The 19311-nt window shown below is 46.1% G+C and overlaps 1 protein-coding gene across 2 annotated transcripts in view; it reads left to right on the top strand.

Annotated features, from left to right (window-relative positions):
- Slc14a2 (solute carrier family 14 member 2) overlaps positions 1-19311 on the top strand; it is a 62308-nt gene that overhangs the window by 28093 nt on the left and 14904 nt on the right. The window contains exons 1-2 of one of the 2 annotated variants that reach the window (XM_021150470.2): positions 1395-2050; positions 17232-17357. Coding sequence is in view for 1 of the 2 variants with exons in the window: in XM_021150469.2 (XP_021006128.1) it covers positions 17232-17357 (126 nt within the window). In the remaining variant the exon portion in view is untranslated. Of the gene's footprint in view, positions 1-1394; positions 2051-17231; positions 17358-19311 lie in introns of those variants that run through there. The other variant, XM_021150469.2, reaches the window with a different exon arrangement.

The raw sequence follows: 19311 nt of genomic DNA, 5'->3' as shown, positions 1-19311 counted from the left end.
CACATTTTCAAGGGGGAGCGAGGCCAGGGGCATCTTGTGTTTTGCCTGCCTCTAGCCATTCCAAGAAGATAGAGGAATCCATAGGGACCCGTTCTGTCTGGAGTGGATCTAGAAATTCTGGTACCTTAAAAGATAAGGTGGGAGGGAGTCCCCTTGAAGCAACCATCTATGAATGATAACTCTGAGCCTCCCGCCTGTTCTTACAGTTAGGAGGGGACGAGAGCTTCAGGAACAAAAGGAAGCCAAGGAGACAGACACACTTTGGAGCACAAGTGACTTGAACTTAAATTTACTCAACAAATAGTATGGCCCCTTGCCCCAAAGAATCTGGTGACTGCGTAGGCCCTCGTGTTAAATTCACCATGCTCCTTCTTCAAATATGAAAATGCAGAGCTGAAGGAAGCTTCCTTTTGACGTGACTTCTGATTAAGCCCTCAAGGTCTAAAGAGACTGTAGGCCTCCAGGTGCCCTTGGAAGTGTGCTCCAGCATGTGCTGGGACCTGATAGGCACAAGACTCCACCGTGTCCTGCTTTCTAAGGCAGCTGGCTGCCTCTTCCCAGATAAACCATGTGTATAGCGTGTGGCCAAGAGGTGCCTATTACACCATAGTTCTAGTTAGCTCATGAGCCCAGTGTGACATTCCTGGATGACTTCTTTATGGTGACTTCACGGGTGACTCTTCTCTTTCTGGCTCGGTGGCATATTCTTGCTCATATGCAGCATCTCCATGCTATGTCTGAGCGAACCAGGATGGATGCTTGAGAAGCAGGACCGAGCTCATCATGAAAAGCTCAAGAGTCCTAGAGGAGTCAGAGCGAGAGGGCGAAGGGTATCTGAGACAGAGCTGAGAGCCTAGACAGCCAGGGGAAACAAAAGCGGGAGACTTGGGTACGAGGAGCAGTCTGTCATGGACCCTGGAAGGGCCTAAGTGTGGAATTAGTCTTCTCTCAACCAGCTCTCAGCCTGTCCCTGGAATGTGGGAGCCCCTGAGTGCCACCCACCCCTCTTGTTTGCATTTCATCCTCCTTGATCAAGGTCCTTCTTTGGGAGTCCCAAACACCTGGTGTAGGAAGGGAACCTTTGACGTCAGCAGGAAAGTTTGTCTACTCAGGTGGAGCTAATGTCCTTGGTGTGAGGTATCATTGTGGTCCTGGGAAGGATGCCACCTCCACCCCTACGTGTATGCTGGGAGCAGTATGTGTGTGTAAGGTTGATGACCCAGTTTACTCTTGAAGTCAAGCAAAGCATGTTTTGTTAGCCCCCTCCCCCACAAGTCAGCCCACCAGACCCGTGGCATCATGGGACTTGCGAGGGCCAGCCTCCCTAATATATAGACCTCAGGGTGTATTTTGACCACACCGGTTAGGTCATATACCCTTCTTAATCTGAGAGGAACCTGGTGAGCTACCAGGAGACCCTGGTCAACAAGAGTTAGGGGAAAAGGTCTGAAGTTTTCCACAGAAATCCCACATTTAGTATTAGGCTGTGCCAGACTTTCCACTGAGACACTGCTGGGAGATCAGGTGCACTTACTGAGGTTGGAAGGCAAATTGGTCCCCCAAGGAGACAATGCTTAGGTCATCTCTTAAAGACAAATACTGGAGCTAGAATTCTAATGAGACGTGGGTAACACCTGAGAGACAACAAGGAAGCAGCTAGACAGTTGCAGGGCTGCCGGGTCAGGGAAGTTACCTGATTCAGCTGGTAAAGAGACCATGACAGCTAGAATACATCTCCCCTGAGGGGCTTAGGAAGCACCTTAAGTCAACAAGGTCAGTGTGCCGGAGGGCTGACTGCCGAGAGATGTTTGTCTTTCTTCTTCCTCCACTGGCAGACCTTTGGCAGGCATGGGTTTAGGGGTAAAACGTAGTGGATTCACAGAAAGTTGTCAAGAGGAAGGGCTGGAAGATGCAGGGCAGTGAGGAGATACGAGCATAGGAGACTTCAAAGCGCCTGGAGCTGAGGACCACAGACATTGGCAAGAAGTTTCTTCTCAAGTCTGATGATCTAGATTTCTCCAGTCCTATCTGAGAATCAAGAGAAGCCCAGGTAAGAGTCACTGGGGGCAGAAGGGAACCAGGGAGATGCCAACCTACAGGACCATCTGGCCTTTCCAAAGAAAACTCTTCTGTCTTCCATTGAACTCTATCTGGGGAAGGCAGTCATGGGATGGAGAAACCTACTAAGAATACTAACAAAACAAAAACAAAAAACAAAAACAAAAAAACTAGATCCTGGAAGCTTAAAGCTGGAAAGGCTCTTAAATATTTATAGTTCAAATCTCTTGTCTTATAGATGAAGAACCCTCAGCTAGTCCAGAGACTTACCCCCGTGATAAATGAGCAGGGGCTGAAGTTTAGGTGCACACATTGACCACCTGAGCTGGCCTGTCTTGCTCACTGTGTGATAGAACCGGGGTAACAAATCAGCCCCAGAGCCCCTTTCCCACCTCTCCTGACTGTGTGAGCCTTGTGTGGTCTGTCATCCTTCCTACGCATCTTCAAGCCTTAGAGCTCTGGTATCCAAGAGTCTTCAGGGGAGCACTGTGTTGAAATGAACCTCTGGGTTCAAACTTCTGTCTAATGAGATAGAGTCAATACCTCCTTCCAGGATGTCATTATCTGCCCCAGGCTTGACCTATCTCCGTGTGTCCTGTTCCCTTCTGTAGACAATGCCAACAGAACTGGTTCATCCTGCTCCAGGTGTGTCTATACATCCCAGTTCCTCAGCAATCTATTTCCTTGGTGCCCTCATATATATCAATTTCAATAGGATATGCTTATTCTATATAGCTGCAGAAAGGGGTATTTCTGGATGACAGAGACCATAAGGGGCATTATTCCAGCATATAGAATTTATCTGATTAGACCATGGACAGCCTTACAAAATATATGATCTGCCCCCAAACCAAAGCATAGGGTTAAAAGTACTTATCATACAAGAACTGAGATAAACATGTCGGGGGGGGGGTGCTCACATGCAGACATATACACGTGTATGCATGTGTGTGGAGAGCTAAAGTTGACATTGGGTGACCATCATTCTATATTTGTTGCAGCTGGGTCCCTCACTAAACCCCAGCATCATCAGTTTTGGTCAGTCTGCTAGCCAGCTTGCCCTGGTCCCCTATCTCTGCCCCCCACAGGTGCTGGAAGTACAGGGCTCCCACACCTGCCTGGCTTTTCTGTGGGTCTATGGATCCAAATCTTAATCTTCGTGCTCGTGCCGTAAGTGCTTTATCCACTGGGCCAGCTTCCCAGATCCAACATAAAAGTTTTACTATAAAATCCTAAAAGTTTTAAAACATAGTGGATAAATTCTCAGAGAACGAGAATTGCCTCTGTGAGCGAGAACAGAGTACTTTAATATCAGGTAAGAAAGTGACTAAGATGTGCCCCGTGGGCCATTTGTGTTGGATCATATTTAAGTAGACAGGAAGTGGGTAACTCTGTCATGGTAGATAGTAAATTTTACACCTCCATTCGTCCTCCCAGGGATTGTCCATTTGGGGTGAGGTACCAGAGGTCAGTGAGAATTAGGCTGTCATTGTTTTTGTATGACCTTACAATCCACTGTGTCAAGCTCAAAGCGGTTGGAATCCGGTTGTGAGAGTAAAGACATCTTGGGTTTATTTGGGGCACCCTTATTTTTTTGCTTTTTTGTTTCTAGATCTGCCCTGGCAGATCAACAAGGTCAAATTATTGATGAAGGGCATGGAGGTCTCTTCTTCTGGAACTACCTAGGAGCTGAGAGAGAGCAGCAGGGAGCCTTGGTTGGCATTGCTGTTCTGCCACAGAATGGTAGGAGCAGAAGACACAAAGGTTTGAGCCAAACGTGCAGGTCAGGCTGGGACATCACTTGAAGGTCAAGTGGGAATCAGTGTAAACAGCTATCCCACAGACAAAGTCATCTAGATCTTAATGTCCTATAATCTGGAAGGTATCCATTATACCAGGATGTGAAGTAAAGGGAGGCCTATGATAAAGAGCAGAATTAAGACAATAGGAAAGGGGATGTGGACAGAAATAAAAGAATAGCAAAGCCTTTGGTGCTTACAGGTGACTAGAGTGATTTGAGGAAGACAGATGGGAAGTTTAAGAGTGATTCTGAACACTGGGAGCCCTGTGTCCAGTATAGGGCCCAGTGATGTTGAGGTAATAGGAGTTACAATTCAAGTCACGAGCTAGGTCAGTTAATAAGTTAGATTCTAGAGGTATCTGAAGGTAGGTCTCACCTGGAGCCTGGTAGAAAGGGAGCCATCTCCAGGTGGCTCACGGAAGTAGGTTGCTTGAATTTGGAGTGGTAGAACAACCTTGATGCTAGGTGGATGAATCCACAACCACAAGCCTTGTAACTTGGTTACAATTGAAGACATTAGGAGGACCCGATAGGGTCAGGTTCAGTCAGATACAAATGGCCTTTTTATCTTGCAGAAGGGTTAGAAGATGGACCCAGTCTTATGTTAATGAGACAAGGTGATCCTGAAAATATGTGTGCGGCAATACTTGACCCAGTCTTGGAGACAGCTTGTCTGTCTTTGGTGATGTTAACACAATGATGGAGGTCGTGGCCCTCTGGATCTATTATGAGAGCTGTTGAGAGCAAGAGGAAGAACCTGCCATAAATGATAGAGTAGCCCTTTAACCTTCCCAGAAGATGGAGGGTAAGAGGCTGCATAAATAATACTTAATTTTGAGAGCTTCACTCATTCCCTGTGTGATACTGGAAATGAAGGTCAGGTCAGACCGCAAGGACCAAGTGAACGCAGAGTAACTCACTGCGTTCCATGATGGCTGGTCAGCTTGGGGGCCCTTTCTACCTTTGTGAGGAGTGCTTCAGCCACTCAGTTAAAGTGTGTACCGGAGCTAGTAGATATCTCAGTCCCCAGCAGGAGGAAGGATGTCAGTGAAGTCTGTTTGCCAGTCTCCCAGCATAGTCCTCCTACACTGGACAGGCAGTAAGAGGAGATGGAGCCTCATGGCTCCTCTGGGATTTCCCTGACAAGTTGGACAGACTTCGGAAATAGACGACATGAAGAATGTCTGTCTGTGAGAGGAGGCCACATTAGAGTTTGGAGAGCTTTAGCCCTCAAATGTGTAGTTTGATGATGATTGTTAAGGATTTTCCATTAGGGGGATTGAGGGAGACAGAGCTTGTTTTCTGGGATCTATTATCATTCCTCTAGAGTGGCTATCAAGCCCTAGTGTAAGGTTTGTTGAGTCTACTGAGGGGACATACTGAAATGGGAGAAAGAATCCTGAGACCCAAGGCAGGCTTGAGCAGAAGCTGATCCTCCTGTTTGGCTTGTTAATAAGCTCAAATTTACCCAGAGAAGTGTCAATGTTGTCTTCATGGTGGACCTTGCAATAATATAGTATACATACATAATAGTCATCTGAGTTTGGGGGCAGATCTTGGCAAGGCCCAAAACTTCAGGGGCAAGTTTAACTGTGTCTTATCAGCAATGAGGATGTCTCTTTCTTTGTAGATGGCTGCATGGCTGTGGGTATCACAGTATGAGCAGGGAAAATCTGTCTTAATATTCCTTCTGATTTCTGACCCTAAAAACGGTTGGGGTCTTTAAGAACTCTGTGGCAAGATTGAACGTTAGTGGGAGCAACATCAAACACTAGGCAGGAACAAAAGTATTATATATTTTAAGAGGAATTTGTTGGGTGGTGTAGAGGTCTCCAGTAGAAACTGCAGGGATGGCCTTTAAGGCTCCCAATGATTCTGGACCATCATGGGGCAGGGACAGGTAGAAAGGCTGTGTCTACAATCCCAGAAACTTAGGAGAGCCTCAAAGGTGTGGATGATAGATCTATCTGGGGAAGGAATGGGGCGACCAGGGAGGATCATAAATACTGGGTGGAAGATATTTGTTTACCAGACAGGTTAAAGGAGATTTTAAAAAAAAACAAGCTGGTTGGAGGACTGGAAAGTCAAACTGGAGAAGATGGTCAGGGATGAAAAGTGAGCCCTCAAATGTGTAGTCTGATGATGATTATTACAGCTTTTCCATTAGGGGGATTGAGGGAGACAGAGCCTCAGTATCAGAGAGGAATGTGATTTTTTTTCTCCCTGCCACGTAGAGGGTGATTCAAGGACCATCCACAGACCTAGAGGAGACAGGAGCTTGTACAGCCTCAGAGCTGAATATTCCTCAAAGGGAGGGTGATTCTCCCCTTTGAGGCGTTGAGAGAGGTTGGGCTCCTCGTAGTCAAGGAACAGAGTCAGGGGCGTTTATCCTTCTTCGGCTTTGATCTCTCATTAAGGGAAGAGAGGATCTTGCATTCAACAGGCCTCTTCTTTGTGGATTGGGTGAGACTTGTGTCTTGGTGGCTTTAGCCGCTGTCCGATGAAATGCCCCAGCTAGCCACAACAAGAACAGGAGAGAGTCTTTTGACCTGAGCCTAGGTCATGTTGCTACTAGATGGCGCCCTGAGATTCCCCGAGATGGGCAGGGTGGTGGCTGTCACCCCTATTGCCATCATGTGCACCTGCCTCTTATCCCTTCTTCTTCTACCTTGACACTTTTGGTCTAAGGTCTTCTCCCAGTTATTAAAGAACTTAAGGTCCATGTGTGTCTAATCACTAGTGGATGGAGTCTACAGGCCCTGGTTCTAGCGTTTGAAGCTTTACGCTCATACATGGAGAGTCTTAGCTTATAAAGCTATGGCCAGGGTAGCTCGGCCCTCTGGACTCTCGGGATTAAGGCTGGTTTGCTTTCACACAAGTTTCAGTCGTTATAGACTGAGAGAGCGCAGGGTGTTCAGAAGCCCCCGTGCTGTTATTTCCCAGAGCTCATAGTTAACAGTTGTAACCGTGGTCCTTTCCAGGATGGCTATATGGCTCAGGCGTAAGAGAACGTGCTGAGCACGCATGAGGATCTGAGTTCAGAGCCCCAGAGCCTATGTAATGGCAGTATGGTTGTGCATGCAAGTAACCCAGTACTTGTTGGAGGCAGGAACAAAAAGAGGGCTCCCTAGTCAGCCAACCTGCACTCCCCCCCCCAAAAAAGGTGAGCTCCAGGTTCACTGAGAGACCCTGTTTCAAGGGAATAAGCTGGAATGTGACAGAGGGACACATACACATGTGTATCCCCGCAACACACACATAGGCACACACACACTTATACTCACAATACACATTCAAACCCACCCATATACATCTCTCTCTGTCTCTCTCTTTCTCTCTCCACACACACATACATACACACACACAGGCACACACACACACACACACACCCATAGATACACATTCAAACCCACCGATATACACACATGTATATCTCCTTCCCTCCTTCCCTCCTTCTCTCTGTCTCTCTCTGTCTCTCTCTGTCTCTCTCTCTCTCTCTCTCTCAACACACACACACACACACACACACACACACACACACACGTCTTTTTCCTCTTTTTCAATAGATAAACAATTATAGGTTTCATTCAGTCCTTCTCTTTCATTCCTTACACCAGTGGCCCAATAAGACCAGTGGGACTCTGTGTCAGGCACAGTAACAGAGCCCAACCAGACTGGATTTGTTTACAAGTATGAACCTTAGCTGCTCAGATGCTTGCTAGAGACAAGACACAGGACCTTTCCTTATTCGTGCATGCATCATGCAGTCAGGACAATGCAGATAACTGCCAGGTTTGACAAAGGTCACAGTAAGTCTTTTGGATCCAGGCTAAAAGATCCTAGCTTGGGTTGTATCTGGGAAAAGTCAGACATGGAGAAGGAAGTATGTACTCAGAGGTGCCAGAGTTCCCATCAGCCACCCCATGGAGAAGGATGTTCTCCTTAGGGAAGAACTTGCCTTTAAATGCTCTCTGAATTCCCTGTGTTATGTTCCCTGTGCAAAGGGAGTGTGGTGCTACTAGAGAAAGCCGTGGGTGGAAAGGAAAGGGACCAGAATGAGGCGGAAAGGTCAGAGGAGACATCAGAAGCAGCTATTGAGCAGAGCTGTGGCTGTAGGCAGCGGCGAGCCAGCGGTTGAGCTAGCTAGTAAGAAACATTGGCTGCCCACTGGCCTCTCAGAACAGGAAGTCTGGCGTGGAAGGAAAACCGCAGGTGTGAACACCATCATCGGCCACACATGGCTGCTCCCTCCGGCTCTGTGGTGGTGAGTGACAGACACAAGACAGAGGAGTGACAGGAGACAGGAATGAAGGTGTCCTCACCAAACGTGTAAACTCATGCCAAACAAGTTGCCACTGTCTCCATATCACATGTTGAAGGTGAGGGGAATCCCAAAAGGAAGACAAGCAACCCTTCACCCTTGAAGACTGACTAAAATGAACTCTTAGCTCATGCCTTAATGGGTGGCAGCCGTGTAAAGTCTCAGCGCAGAAACCTTTGGATCTCACTGAAGAACAGCCCCAGAGATTTCCAGGTACCATGCATGGGGCACTCTGCCAACCACCTTAAACCCCCAAGTGAAGAGAAGCCTAAGGAGATGAGGGAAGAGCTTCCTGGCTGAGCCACCAAAGTATCCACACAGGAAAGGGAAGCCCAGGGCAAAAGTGTTCACCACACCAAACTGACAGAAAAGTTTTAACAAAGAACACACAGTGTAGACAGGAGCACAGCAGACAAACTCCAAGAGACAGAACCGTTCCCCTAAGGGACAGCGGGGCACTTTAATAGCAGTTAAGAGAAGTGATTTGGCCTTTCCTCGTGGGTCATTTGTCTCCTGAGTCAGATCTGAGTAGATAAGAGGTGGGAAGCTCATTATCTTGTTCGGTAGTAAATTTTATAATCTCATTTGTCCTTCCTGAGACTGGCCATTGATGAAGGAGCTCCAACAATTGTTAGGAGATAGGTTCTAAGTGTTTATGTAAAATATCACAAGTCCACCGGGTCTGGCTGCAGGTGGCTAGATCTTATTTGACAGTGGAGGAACTTGGGATTTTTTTTCTGCTCTTTTCGGGGGACTTTTTAATCTCTACCCTGGGGAAAAGACATCCTTCAAGGCTTAGCTATAGCAATCTACTCATGGCCTCTGCCTCATACCCTTTCTCTCAAATGTGTACAAAACACACATCCTTCCATAATGGTAGGAAGAAAAATAATTTTGCCCTCAAGGGCCAAGTCTGGCTGATTGGTATTAGATGTTTGGGTCGTCATGTTAAGGGTCCTGAGGCTGTATCTAAACTTATTGGTAGACGTCTACAATCAATTAGCTATCTGTGTCATAGATAATCGGGGAAAGTATGAAATAGGGTTGTGGAAAGGCAGTATGGAAATACTGCCGTAAGGGAAAGGCCTACAACAGTGACTCAGGAAAATTTGCTTCCAATGGGGATATCTATCTTTGTAACCTTTTGTTATTCTTTTTGATAGATGAAATAATTTATGCTTTGACTTAAAAGTCACACACCCATTGATTTCATATGAAAAGTATAAAACGCCTATACTCCAGGAATAAAAGTCAAAACAAGATGGCAGTCAATGCCTGGCTTCATAACTGACCCCGGTGTGGCCCAGGTAAGACCCTTCTCTCTGGGCCTCAGTTTCTTTCTGCCAATGCCTAGAGTCAAAGGTCACTTGGTTATGGAAGAATTGATCACTCCAAGGAGTTTAATTGAGTTAGGAAATATTTATCATATATATTTCACGTGTGTTGCGACTATGACAACTACTTCTCTTCTACTGTGAACTGGGGTGATGGGTGCATATGATCTCAAGGCACAGAAGGCTAAGGCAGAAGGACTGTGAATTCAGGGCCAGCCTGAGCTACATTAAAAACCCTGTCAAAAACTTAAACTCCAAGAACTGTACATCAAAATACCTTGTGAACATGCAATAAAGATCCAGAGAATGGATGGATTCATGTGACCAAATAAGCCAAGATGAGTGTCACAGATGGTGTAGAGTACAAGCCAGACAGTGTGGGGTGGACAGACATTAGACATGGGGGTGAAGCAGTGACAAGTTAGTGCGGTGGCAGAGAGGGCACATTAAAGAAAAAAATATGAGGCTGGATAACGACACTTGCTCTATTATAGAATATCTAGGAAGCAAGGCAGAGGAGCTGGGGCACTGTGGAGCTAGGCAGATTATTAAGTATTAGGTGAAAATTAGAATCTAGTTTTACAGTTGGAATAGAGAAGGGGATGAGAAAAGGCAGATGGAACTCGGGAAGACTGGCAGTGCTGACACACAGTTCAGTAGAGTGGATGGGAAGACAGTACAATGTCATTCTGAAGGAAAATGAGTCAAGCATTGCCTAAGTTATAGCTGGCCTTTGACTCGCTAATCTCATTTACAAGATTGTCGTAAGATTTCATGAGTTTAAATGAGATATTAGCCCATCCATACTTACTAATATCTTCCTCATGGCATGAGACAAAAGGATCAAAAGAAATCAAAATTTAGGTGAGTCCATTGGCTAACTAATGAGCTGTACGAACGGAAAAAGAGAGATCGCGCCCAAAGTACCAGCTATTAATGAGAGGCTCACTTATCTTGCGGTTACAAAGAACCCCACATTCTTAAAGGATGGGCCATTGGTTGATGTATTAAAAAGCTGGAGCCCCCTATAATAAAGCACTCTCATGGAACAAACCCTCTTGATTCAGTCTGTCTCTCAGTCCACTGCCCAGTCCAGAAATATCAGGGAGATTTAGGAAGGTGTGTTCTTGAGAAAATGGAAGGAACGGACTTTAGAATAAGAGAAATGGACTTTAGAATACCTAACATGGGCCATCACGTTCTGAAGCACACTGGAACTGACAGAGCAAAAATCAAACACTTACAGGATGCAGGGTGAGAAGACAAGTCTCAAGTGCCAAACACAGGACAGAGACACTGTCTACTGGTGGCTCTGCTAACAGTGTGGCCACAGACAAGGTGCTCCATTCCTGCAAGCTGCAGCTCCCAAATTGTAGAAGGGGGGGCAGATGAGAGAGTCTCAAAATTCTATTTCTTTCTTTTCCAGTTCTAACATGCAAGGCCTTGAGATATATAGAATAGTCTTTGAAAACATGAACACCCATTTACACAGCTTTGCTCTACCATATCTGGGTATTCACCCAGTGACTATAAGTCACCATATCATAAAAATGTGGGTACACCTTTGTTACAGCACTGCTCGAAATAGATATACTGCAAGCATCTATCAACAGAGGAATGAATACAGAAAATGTGATATGTATTCTCATATACACACACTTATATTCTATACATTGTATCATATATATGCATAGATATGTGTATGTATATGTGTATGTGTATACATTTTGTCACAATGAAGCATAAAGTAATGTTGCTTACAGGAGAATAGACGCAACGACATATAATCATACTAAGAAAATTACATCAGTTTCAGAAAGACAAATATTACACACTCTCTCATTTGTTCCTAGACTTTATAGATCCACAAAAATATATGTACAGAAGACATGAAAATAAAAATGAAGCCATGTAGAAAACCCAAATGAGTTTTGGGAGGTTGAGACAGGAAGGGAAAGGGTCATGGGGTATGGGGAAGAAAATACATTCAAAGCATGTTCTATGCATGAAAATGACCTCGTGTGACCATGTGTGATACAATGTTTAAAGCTAAGATGGGTCAACAACAAGCGTGCTTCTGCTCTCCCAGAGGACCTGAGTTTGGTTCCCTGAGCTCATGTGAGGTGGTCCTCAGCTGCCCATAACTCCAGCTCTAGGTTATCTACCGCCCTCTCCTGACCTCCACGGCACACAGACACAAAGGTAGCAAGCATCTGCTATACAAAGAAATAATTTTAAAAAGAAAAGAAAAAAAAATCATCTGACTTAGCACTCAGAAGCCTCCCCTGCCCACCACAGAGAGATAGAGAGAGACAGAGACACAGAGAGAGACAGAGAAAGAAAATGATGTCTAGGGACTGGCGAGATGGCTCAGCAGGTAAGAGCACTGACTGCTCTACCGATGGTTCAGAGTTCAAATCCCAGCAACCACATGGTGGCTCATAACCACCTATAATGAGATCTGACACCCTCTGCTGGTGTGTCTGAAGACAGCTACAGTGTACTTAATTATAATAATAAATAAATCTTTTTTAAAAAGAAAAGAAAATTATGTCTAGCAACGAAACATCATACTGCAAAGCCCAACACAAAACATCTATCCAAATTATAACCAAACCGTAACCAGTAGTAAATAAACAAACACACACCGTTGGTGATATAGTACCACAGACACAGCCATTCTGGCATTCTGTCTAGAGAACTGCCCATAATGCATTGGGCATGTCATAAGAGCGTGAGAGCCAGGGAGCTGGGGGGAATGACAAGCGGTTCGTGTTGGCGGGTTCAGATGCTCCACGCAACAGACATCGTGGGTATCAATAGGCAGCATCGATCCACCTCCAGGAGAAAGGAAAGCGGGCTCAAAGCTGAGGAGGGCAGCTTGTGGAGAGACATAGGCAAGGCCATTCCAGGCTGATTTTACAGGCATGAGCCATTGTGAGCTGACTTTTTAAAAGACCCGCTAGATGAGTTTTTCCTCTTTGAAAAAAAAAATATCAAATTTAGCTTGAGTTGTTTGTTTGTTTGTTTGTTTGTTTGTTTTTAAGAGGGGTTTTGGATCCCTCAAAGAAATTGCGATAAGCTAAAAGTTTTACTTCCCAACCAAGCTCGTCTACGAAATCTTTGTTACTGCCGCCCGTTTGATGTCTTTAGAGGCATGAGAACTCTAAGGTCACTGCTGCCCCAGAAAGACTGCTTCTGGACAAATAATGAGAGCTCCACACTGGTTTCCTTCTACAACACCAGGAAGAAGGTGGCACTAAAGTTTTACCTTCTAAAACCTGAAATAGTCAGTAGCTATCCTTGAGGGTATGGACCGTGTCCCCGGAATGGTCCTAAATGACCCTTGAATGAACATGTGTGCTTTGGAATGTTTAATAAAGCCGGTTAGTGGAGGAGGAAGCAGCAGTTCTTAGCCCAGGCTGCATACCCAGGAGTTACTGGCCTGTTGGCCGTGACACATGGGTTTACCAAGGACAGAGCTTCCCGGTACGTGTACATAACATTTGAAGCGGGGCAGATGGGGCAATGCCAGTGTGCCTTTACACAAATGGACGTTGTTGTCTGAGTCCCTGGGCTCAGTATCTGTTTACTACACCGTGATGTTAGGGGGGAGGAAGGGGTGGCCAGGAGGACAGGGGTGGAGACACTTACTGAATAACAGTCCACTGTTACGTTATAGCAGGTGAGGTCTCATCTCCGAGCAACCTGGGCTTCGTGATCAAATAGCATTGATCTAGATCATCACACCTAATGGTCCAATCACATCCTGTCAGAGGTCCGCCTTCAGCAGCCTCTTTTCTTTTTCTTATTAATTGAGTTCTTCAGCCACTTCTGTAGGACTTCTGGATTCCTAGCAGGTTGATCAGCAAAGGCCAAACAGTGATGGAACCATCTGTAAACCACTGTGTGACCCAGATAACTATGGAAATGATCGCCTATACCCTGTAATATCCAAACCTCACACGGCCCAGCTATAACCTTTGTCAGTCAATAAAAACCTGCACTTCTAGGTCAATATTTATAAAACATTTAACATTCAACAGAAGACACAACATTTTTTAAGTTATTTATGGGCTGTGGAGATGACCTGGCTCAGGACAATGCTTGTCGTGCCAGCTGAAGGACCTGAGCTTGACCCTCAGCACTCATGTTAAAGGAAGCAGATATAATGGCAGACTACAAAAATTCCAGCACTGGGGGATTGCAGGGGCTATGGACCGAGAATCTCTTAGACTCTCTGATCAGTCAGTCCAGTCAAATTGGCAAGCTACAGGTTCAAAAAGATACCCTGTCTCAAAAACTGTGGTGAAGAGTAAGGAGGAAGAAATTCAATGTCAACCCCTGGTCTCTACACACAGATGCATGTGCAGGCACACAGGCACACATGCACACAGTCACACACATGCATGCACACACACACGCGCGCACACACACACACACACACACACACACACACACACGTGCACATATACATGAGTACCTACACATAAACAAACACACACACACAAATACTACATAACCCTGGTATAGCCATTGTTTCTTTATGTCATTCAGAAATTAAAATGCATAGGATAAGCATCCCTCGTTAACTCATTTAACAGCATTCTGAGTGCCTGCCATCGATCTATCAGATGTGTGGTAGATGCTGCAGGCGCTGGAGGAAATCAAGTAGCTCACCAGTCAAGAACATGTGATTAAGGCACAGCTAGGCAAGAGTCTGTGTAGGTAGGTGTAAAACCGCGGCTGTTCCCCAAGGAGAAGAAAGTCTCCTGCCTGGAGCAGAAGAGCCCTGTGCCATTAGAAAGAAGTGTCCTCCCTGCGGATATGTCTGCTGTGTGAACAGCTGCAATTTCTTCCAGTGTGTTTCATAAGCGCTATCTGGTTTTGTTACAGTATCGCAAAGAAGTAGGAGATAGACCCGAGGAATCTGTCATCATTTACAGGTCAGGTTGAGAAGGGCAGCCCTCCAGGGGCTGTAGATTCCTTTCTGGAAGAATTACATCCTGCCATTAAGGAAAGTGTCAATGAGGGTACATGATCCGCAAAAATGCCAAGCAGGAAGTAACGGCCTCTATATTGCAGAGGGCGCTTCTGCTCCTTCTTTTCTGCTACTCGGATGTTATGTCTCGTTTCTACAATAATGACGTGCGTGCTCTTCTTGGTGCTCCCTCCATCTGCTCAGAGGATTCTGAAAATGCTGCCTGGGCTCCAGGAGTAGTTGGCTCTCACTTTTGCTCTGTTTTCAAGCCTTTGGGAGTTGGTTGCTTCCTGTTCAGTCTTTGTCGTAAGCATCTCTTTCCACCTCTCATCTCTTGGCTGTCACAGCCAGGAGCTGTGGACCACAGGGTGGTCCTATGTGAAAGGTACTTGTTACTTTGTAGCAACTCTTTGCACCTCTCAAGTCTTGGCTGCCTCAGCTAAGGGCTGTGGACCACAGGGTGGTCCTTCGGTAGCCTGTGTGAGAGGGACTTGTTACTCTTGCTTTGTTGTGATCAGGCCATCAATCAACTCTATCACACGCAGTAACCTGACCCACTCACTCTCCTGTCTCTGAGCCAGTGCAGAATCTGTTACTAAATACAAGGAAGCCAGGTCATCGTGGGCTCTGCCTGATGAAAGACCCCATTCTTATCAGGTATCCCTCAGCTACTTGACCTAAAACCTGTATCAATGTCTTCCTCCGTTCTTCTGGCTGTTTATCCACAAAAAAAAAAAAAAAAAAAAACCCGAGCATCTTAACAAAAACATTCCTGTTCATATTTCTTGTTCCAGACAAATGTTCCTTTGGCTTATCTTTGTGCATACAAAAAAATAGCACAGGCTAGTTCATGGCATTTATTGTGAGCTCTGATGTCCAGGAGGAGGGCCAAGCTAAAGGGAAGGCCCTTTTCTTGTACCAAGTAGTCTTGTGCTATTCAATACAGTGCAATGTGGTGGGGAGAGGGAGACAGTGAGTTAGGAGTCATGAAGCGTAGTATGACCCCTGTGGTTCATGGGCAGTCTTGGTGAGTTGATCCCTTTAGACAAGAGAGATGGCATGACCTTGACTCTCTCATCCAGTTGTGAGTTTATGATGCCAAGGTCCATATAAACCTTGGCCAAGGGAAGGGCTGTGTTACCAGCTCTGCTCTAAGAGGAAGGAGGAGCAGCTCTGACAGCAGTGGGTGCTCTTCTGGCTGGATAAATGTGCACTGTGGATAGATACACCTTGCTTTGTCAAGATGTGAAAAGATGTACCCCTCTGGTCTCATACCGTGTGTCTTCAGAGATGTCCTGGGGCAAGCTAACATACCAGGAATCTCTGTAGAGCAGAACTAATGGGCACTTCTCAACCTTGAGAGTTAGGGATCAGCCATGCTGTGCCATGGACACTAGCTCACTGGCTGCTCCTCCATCTGAGCTGTACATTCCCTTTTGATGTGAGGGCATAGACACAATGTTCTTCCTTGCTCGCACACGCCCCACGGCTCCTGTTCCCATCTGAGCTTTGATAACTTTGCCTCTGCGTGAGCAGTGGTATAGTCTAAATCTGTATATTCAAAGTTTTAAGTTCATGGGAATTAACAGAGGAACGTGTTTAAATGCAGATTTTTTTTTAAGCTAGAAGTTTTGAGATGACACCTGAAGTTCTGGGTTTCTACCAAGCTCTCTTGTGGAATCCGTGAAACAGGTCCACACACCACATAGTAAGTAGAAAAGACAGAGTAAAGGTTTGGAAGCCAAAAGGCCGGTAGTTCACTTTGTAAGATGCTACAGGATTCGCCATAAGCCTTGATTTCCAGCTTTTTGTGGTAACAATGCTCACCCTTTTCATTTTGAGATAATTCTAAATAGGATGAAGTATACTGATGTTATAGTGTGGACATTCCATTTTTACAGTCAGCCAGTGTACCAACCCCACTCTGGCTGCCCCAGAACCCAAACAGAGCATGCCTAATCAGTGTGCCCTAAGGCTACCAAAGCCTCCTACCAACAGACCTTGGGTGGGCCTAGGGACCTGTGCTTTCATAAACAGCCCAGGTGATTCAATCCTGTCTGTTCTTAAGCTACACCATGAGAAGTCTTGTTCCTAATGCAAGAATATTCTCCCCATAACATGGCAACTGAAGATGCTGTGGTACAGGAAATGTTCTCTTGTAGCCAGTAATGCCTTCCAGACATTTGGCCCCTCTCCTATAATGGGTCTTGCAAATCTTTAATACACAGGTAACTCAAGCAGGAGGCCCTGTTGAAATTCGGACTCCAGGTCCACCTGAAATTATGAATTTCTAAAAGAATCTATATCATGAATTATTCTCAAGTTTTTTCTTTAACCTTTTTAACTGGTCTGGGATGAGGAGGCCTCAGACATTTGTGTAATATGCAGCCAGCTTTGGAACTCAATCACAGAACCACTGAACCACAGTGACTGGCCAGTCAGCCCAGAGGCTGCCTTGTCCCCTTGACTGTGGAGAAATGGGTCTAAGCCTGCTTTATCCATCTCTTGAGCCAGATATAACTTGGGTTTCTTTGTGGAAGGAAGTGGATTGTGAAGGGAAAAACAGGGCCACTGGGCATTTCATGCAAAGACTAACGCAGTTACCCCTCCAGCATGGAGCTGCCGCTCCCCCTCCTCTTCTGCTTCTGGGTGTTGCTTCTTCTTGGCTCCAAAGCTTGCTGCTTGCAGATGGGAACCAGGTGGCATACTGACTTGTCTCTTCTTGGCCCTGGGTAGGTGGCAGTGGAGAGCAGTCACACGGAGCAGGCCAGTGGAAGGCAGAAGAGAGCTCTGAGACCGTGCTCCCCAGGCGTAGGAGTGTGTTCCACATCGAGTGGTCATCCATCCGGAGGAGGAGCAAAGGTCCGTACATCCTCTTCCTCCCCCCACTCAGGCCCCAGCAGACAGCAGAGGTACCTACTATGCAATGGCAGCACCCACTACACAGCGGTCCTTTAAACACATGACCACTGGCCAAAGCCACGGGTCTCCTGTATCTGGACACACCCAGCTGTTGGGGAAGTAATCCAGAACAAGTGACAGGCTTCTGTGGAGCCACTGAGAGGTCTCGGCTTGGCTCTGGGATTACCTGCAACCCATTCACAAAGATTCAAATTTAACCTATCAGGAATACAGCCTGGGCCAGCAGCCAGATCTTTTAGAGCTCTTCATGAGATTCAAATTTGCCACCAGTTTATAAAACACTGGTCATGGCACATGTGGTGTGACTGCCTCTAATCTCTGTATTCAGGAGGCTGAGGCAGGGGGACAGCCAGAAGGAATCCCTCCTAAAACAAACTATCAAAATCCACCTGTTCAGAAGGCTGATGAAAATTTCTCACTGTGACAATGACAGTGGCCAGAGGGCCAAAGCAGAAGGGAATGGTGGAGAGAGAAGGGGATCCAAGAAGCCAGCCAAGGCTTAGCAGAGGAGGATACCAGACACTTGAACTTAGAAACCAGGGTCAGATTCTAGCCAATATCAAGGATCCTGGAGAGATAGTCCCAGCCAGCTGAGGGATGGAGAAGCCTCTAATCAGATAGGACAGCGCATGCTTCCACCACAGCCCCCAGAGTGGAAGCAGAAATGGCACAGCCACACAGCTGACTCATAGTGCAGAGCACTATGAGAGATCACACACAAGGAAACTGCCTTGGTGCCTATTCATCTTGCTTCAGTTTTTCCAGTCTCATTCATTCATACCCAAAGTTAGCCAATAGTGCAAGGGCCTAGAGCGGTTATGGGGGAAACTTGCAGGTAAAGAAGGCAGTGCAGGTCTTTGAGAGAGGTCAGGGGTGGGTAGAGGGGCTGGGGGGGTGGGGAGTGCAGCCTATGCAAAAGGGTCTGGGATAGAGAAGTCCCTGGGGAAGGCTAAAGCCTGGCAGCCTGCACCAGACAGAAGCAGAGGGTCAGAGGGTGGCTCAGAAGGGAGGCCACACGTACAAGCCTCAAGTTCAGAGGCAGCCTCTCTGTTCCCTCCTTCTAAAGCTTCCAGATTGTATTCATTTCCCTAAGTCAGTCGTCCTCCATCTTCCTGATTCTGCGACTCTTTAATACATCTCCTTATGTTGTGATGACCCCCCCAACCATAAAACCATTTTCATTGCTACTTCATAGCTGTAATTTTGCTACTGTCATGAATCATAATTTGTTTTTGCCAATGGCCTTAGGCAACCTCTGTGAAAGGGTCTTTCAACCCCAAAATGGGTCTCGACACACAGATTGAAAAACACTGAAGGACTTCCAAACCACACCAGTGTTTGTATCCCCTATTCTTTACAAGTGGGAGCAGGATGCCTTTGGTATGTTCCTTCTAGTGCTTAAACACTCTAAACACATGAAAATGCCAAGGTGGGTTGAGTAATAGCAAAGAGGAAGGCGAGCCCAGCCTGCTATTCTCGGACTTGACCACAGGAGGGCACCAGAGTACCAAAGCGTCTAAGGCCTGCTCTTTTCCAAGAGGACTCCAAAGGATCATCCTTAAAGATGAGCAGCCTGATGATTAAGGCAGATGTTTAGAGTCACGCTGCTTGAGTTCTATAGAATTACAAGGGCAGAAGGACATCTCAGGACCTATCTCAAGTGACTACATGGCTATAATCTATCCTGGCCCAACTATTAATTCAAAATTAATTCAAAGAAAATTTATTAAAGATTTTTCCTTATTTTCTGAGTTTAATTAGCGTTTCTAGCCCGAGCATGGTGGGAGCTTATTGACTAGAGGAACAGGAATTTGTTGGTTAGGCCACAAAGTATGTGTGGCCACCATTAGGTTAAAAATAAATATCATCATAGCTGGGCATGGTAGCACTCACC

The sequence above is a fragment of the Mus caroli genome, unplaced genomic scaffold (genome assembly GCF_978045245.1).
Source record: "Mus caroli unplaced genomic scaffold, Mus_caroli_1 scaffold_19, whole genome shotgun sequence".
Lineage (NCBI taxonomy): Eukaryota > Metazoa > Chordata > Mammalia > Rodentia > Muridae > Mus > Mus caroli.
Note: the sequence above shows the minus strand (reverse complement) of the source record. Positions and strands in the feature narration are given on the sequence as shown.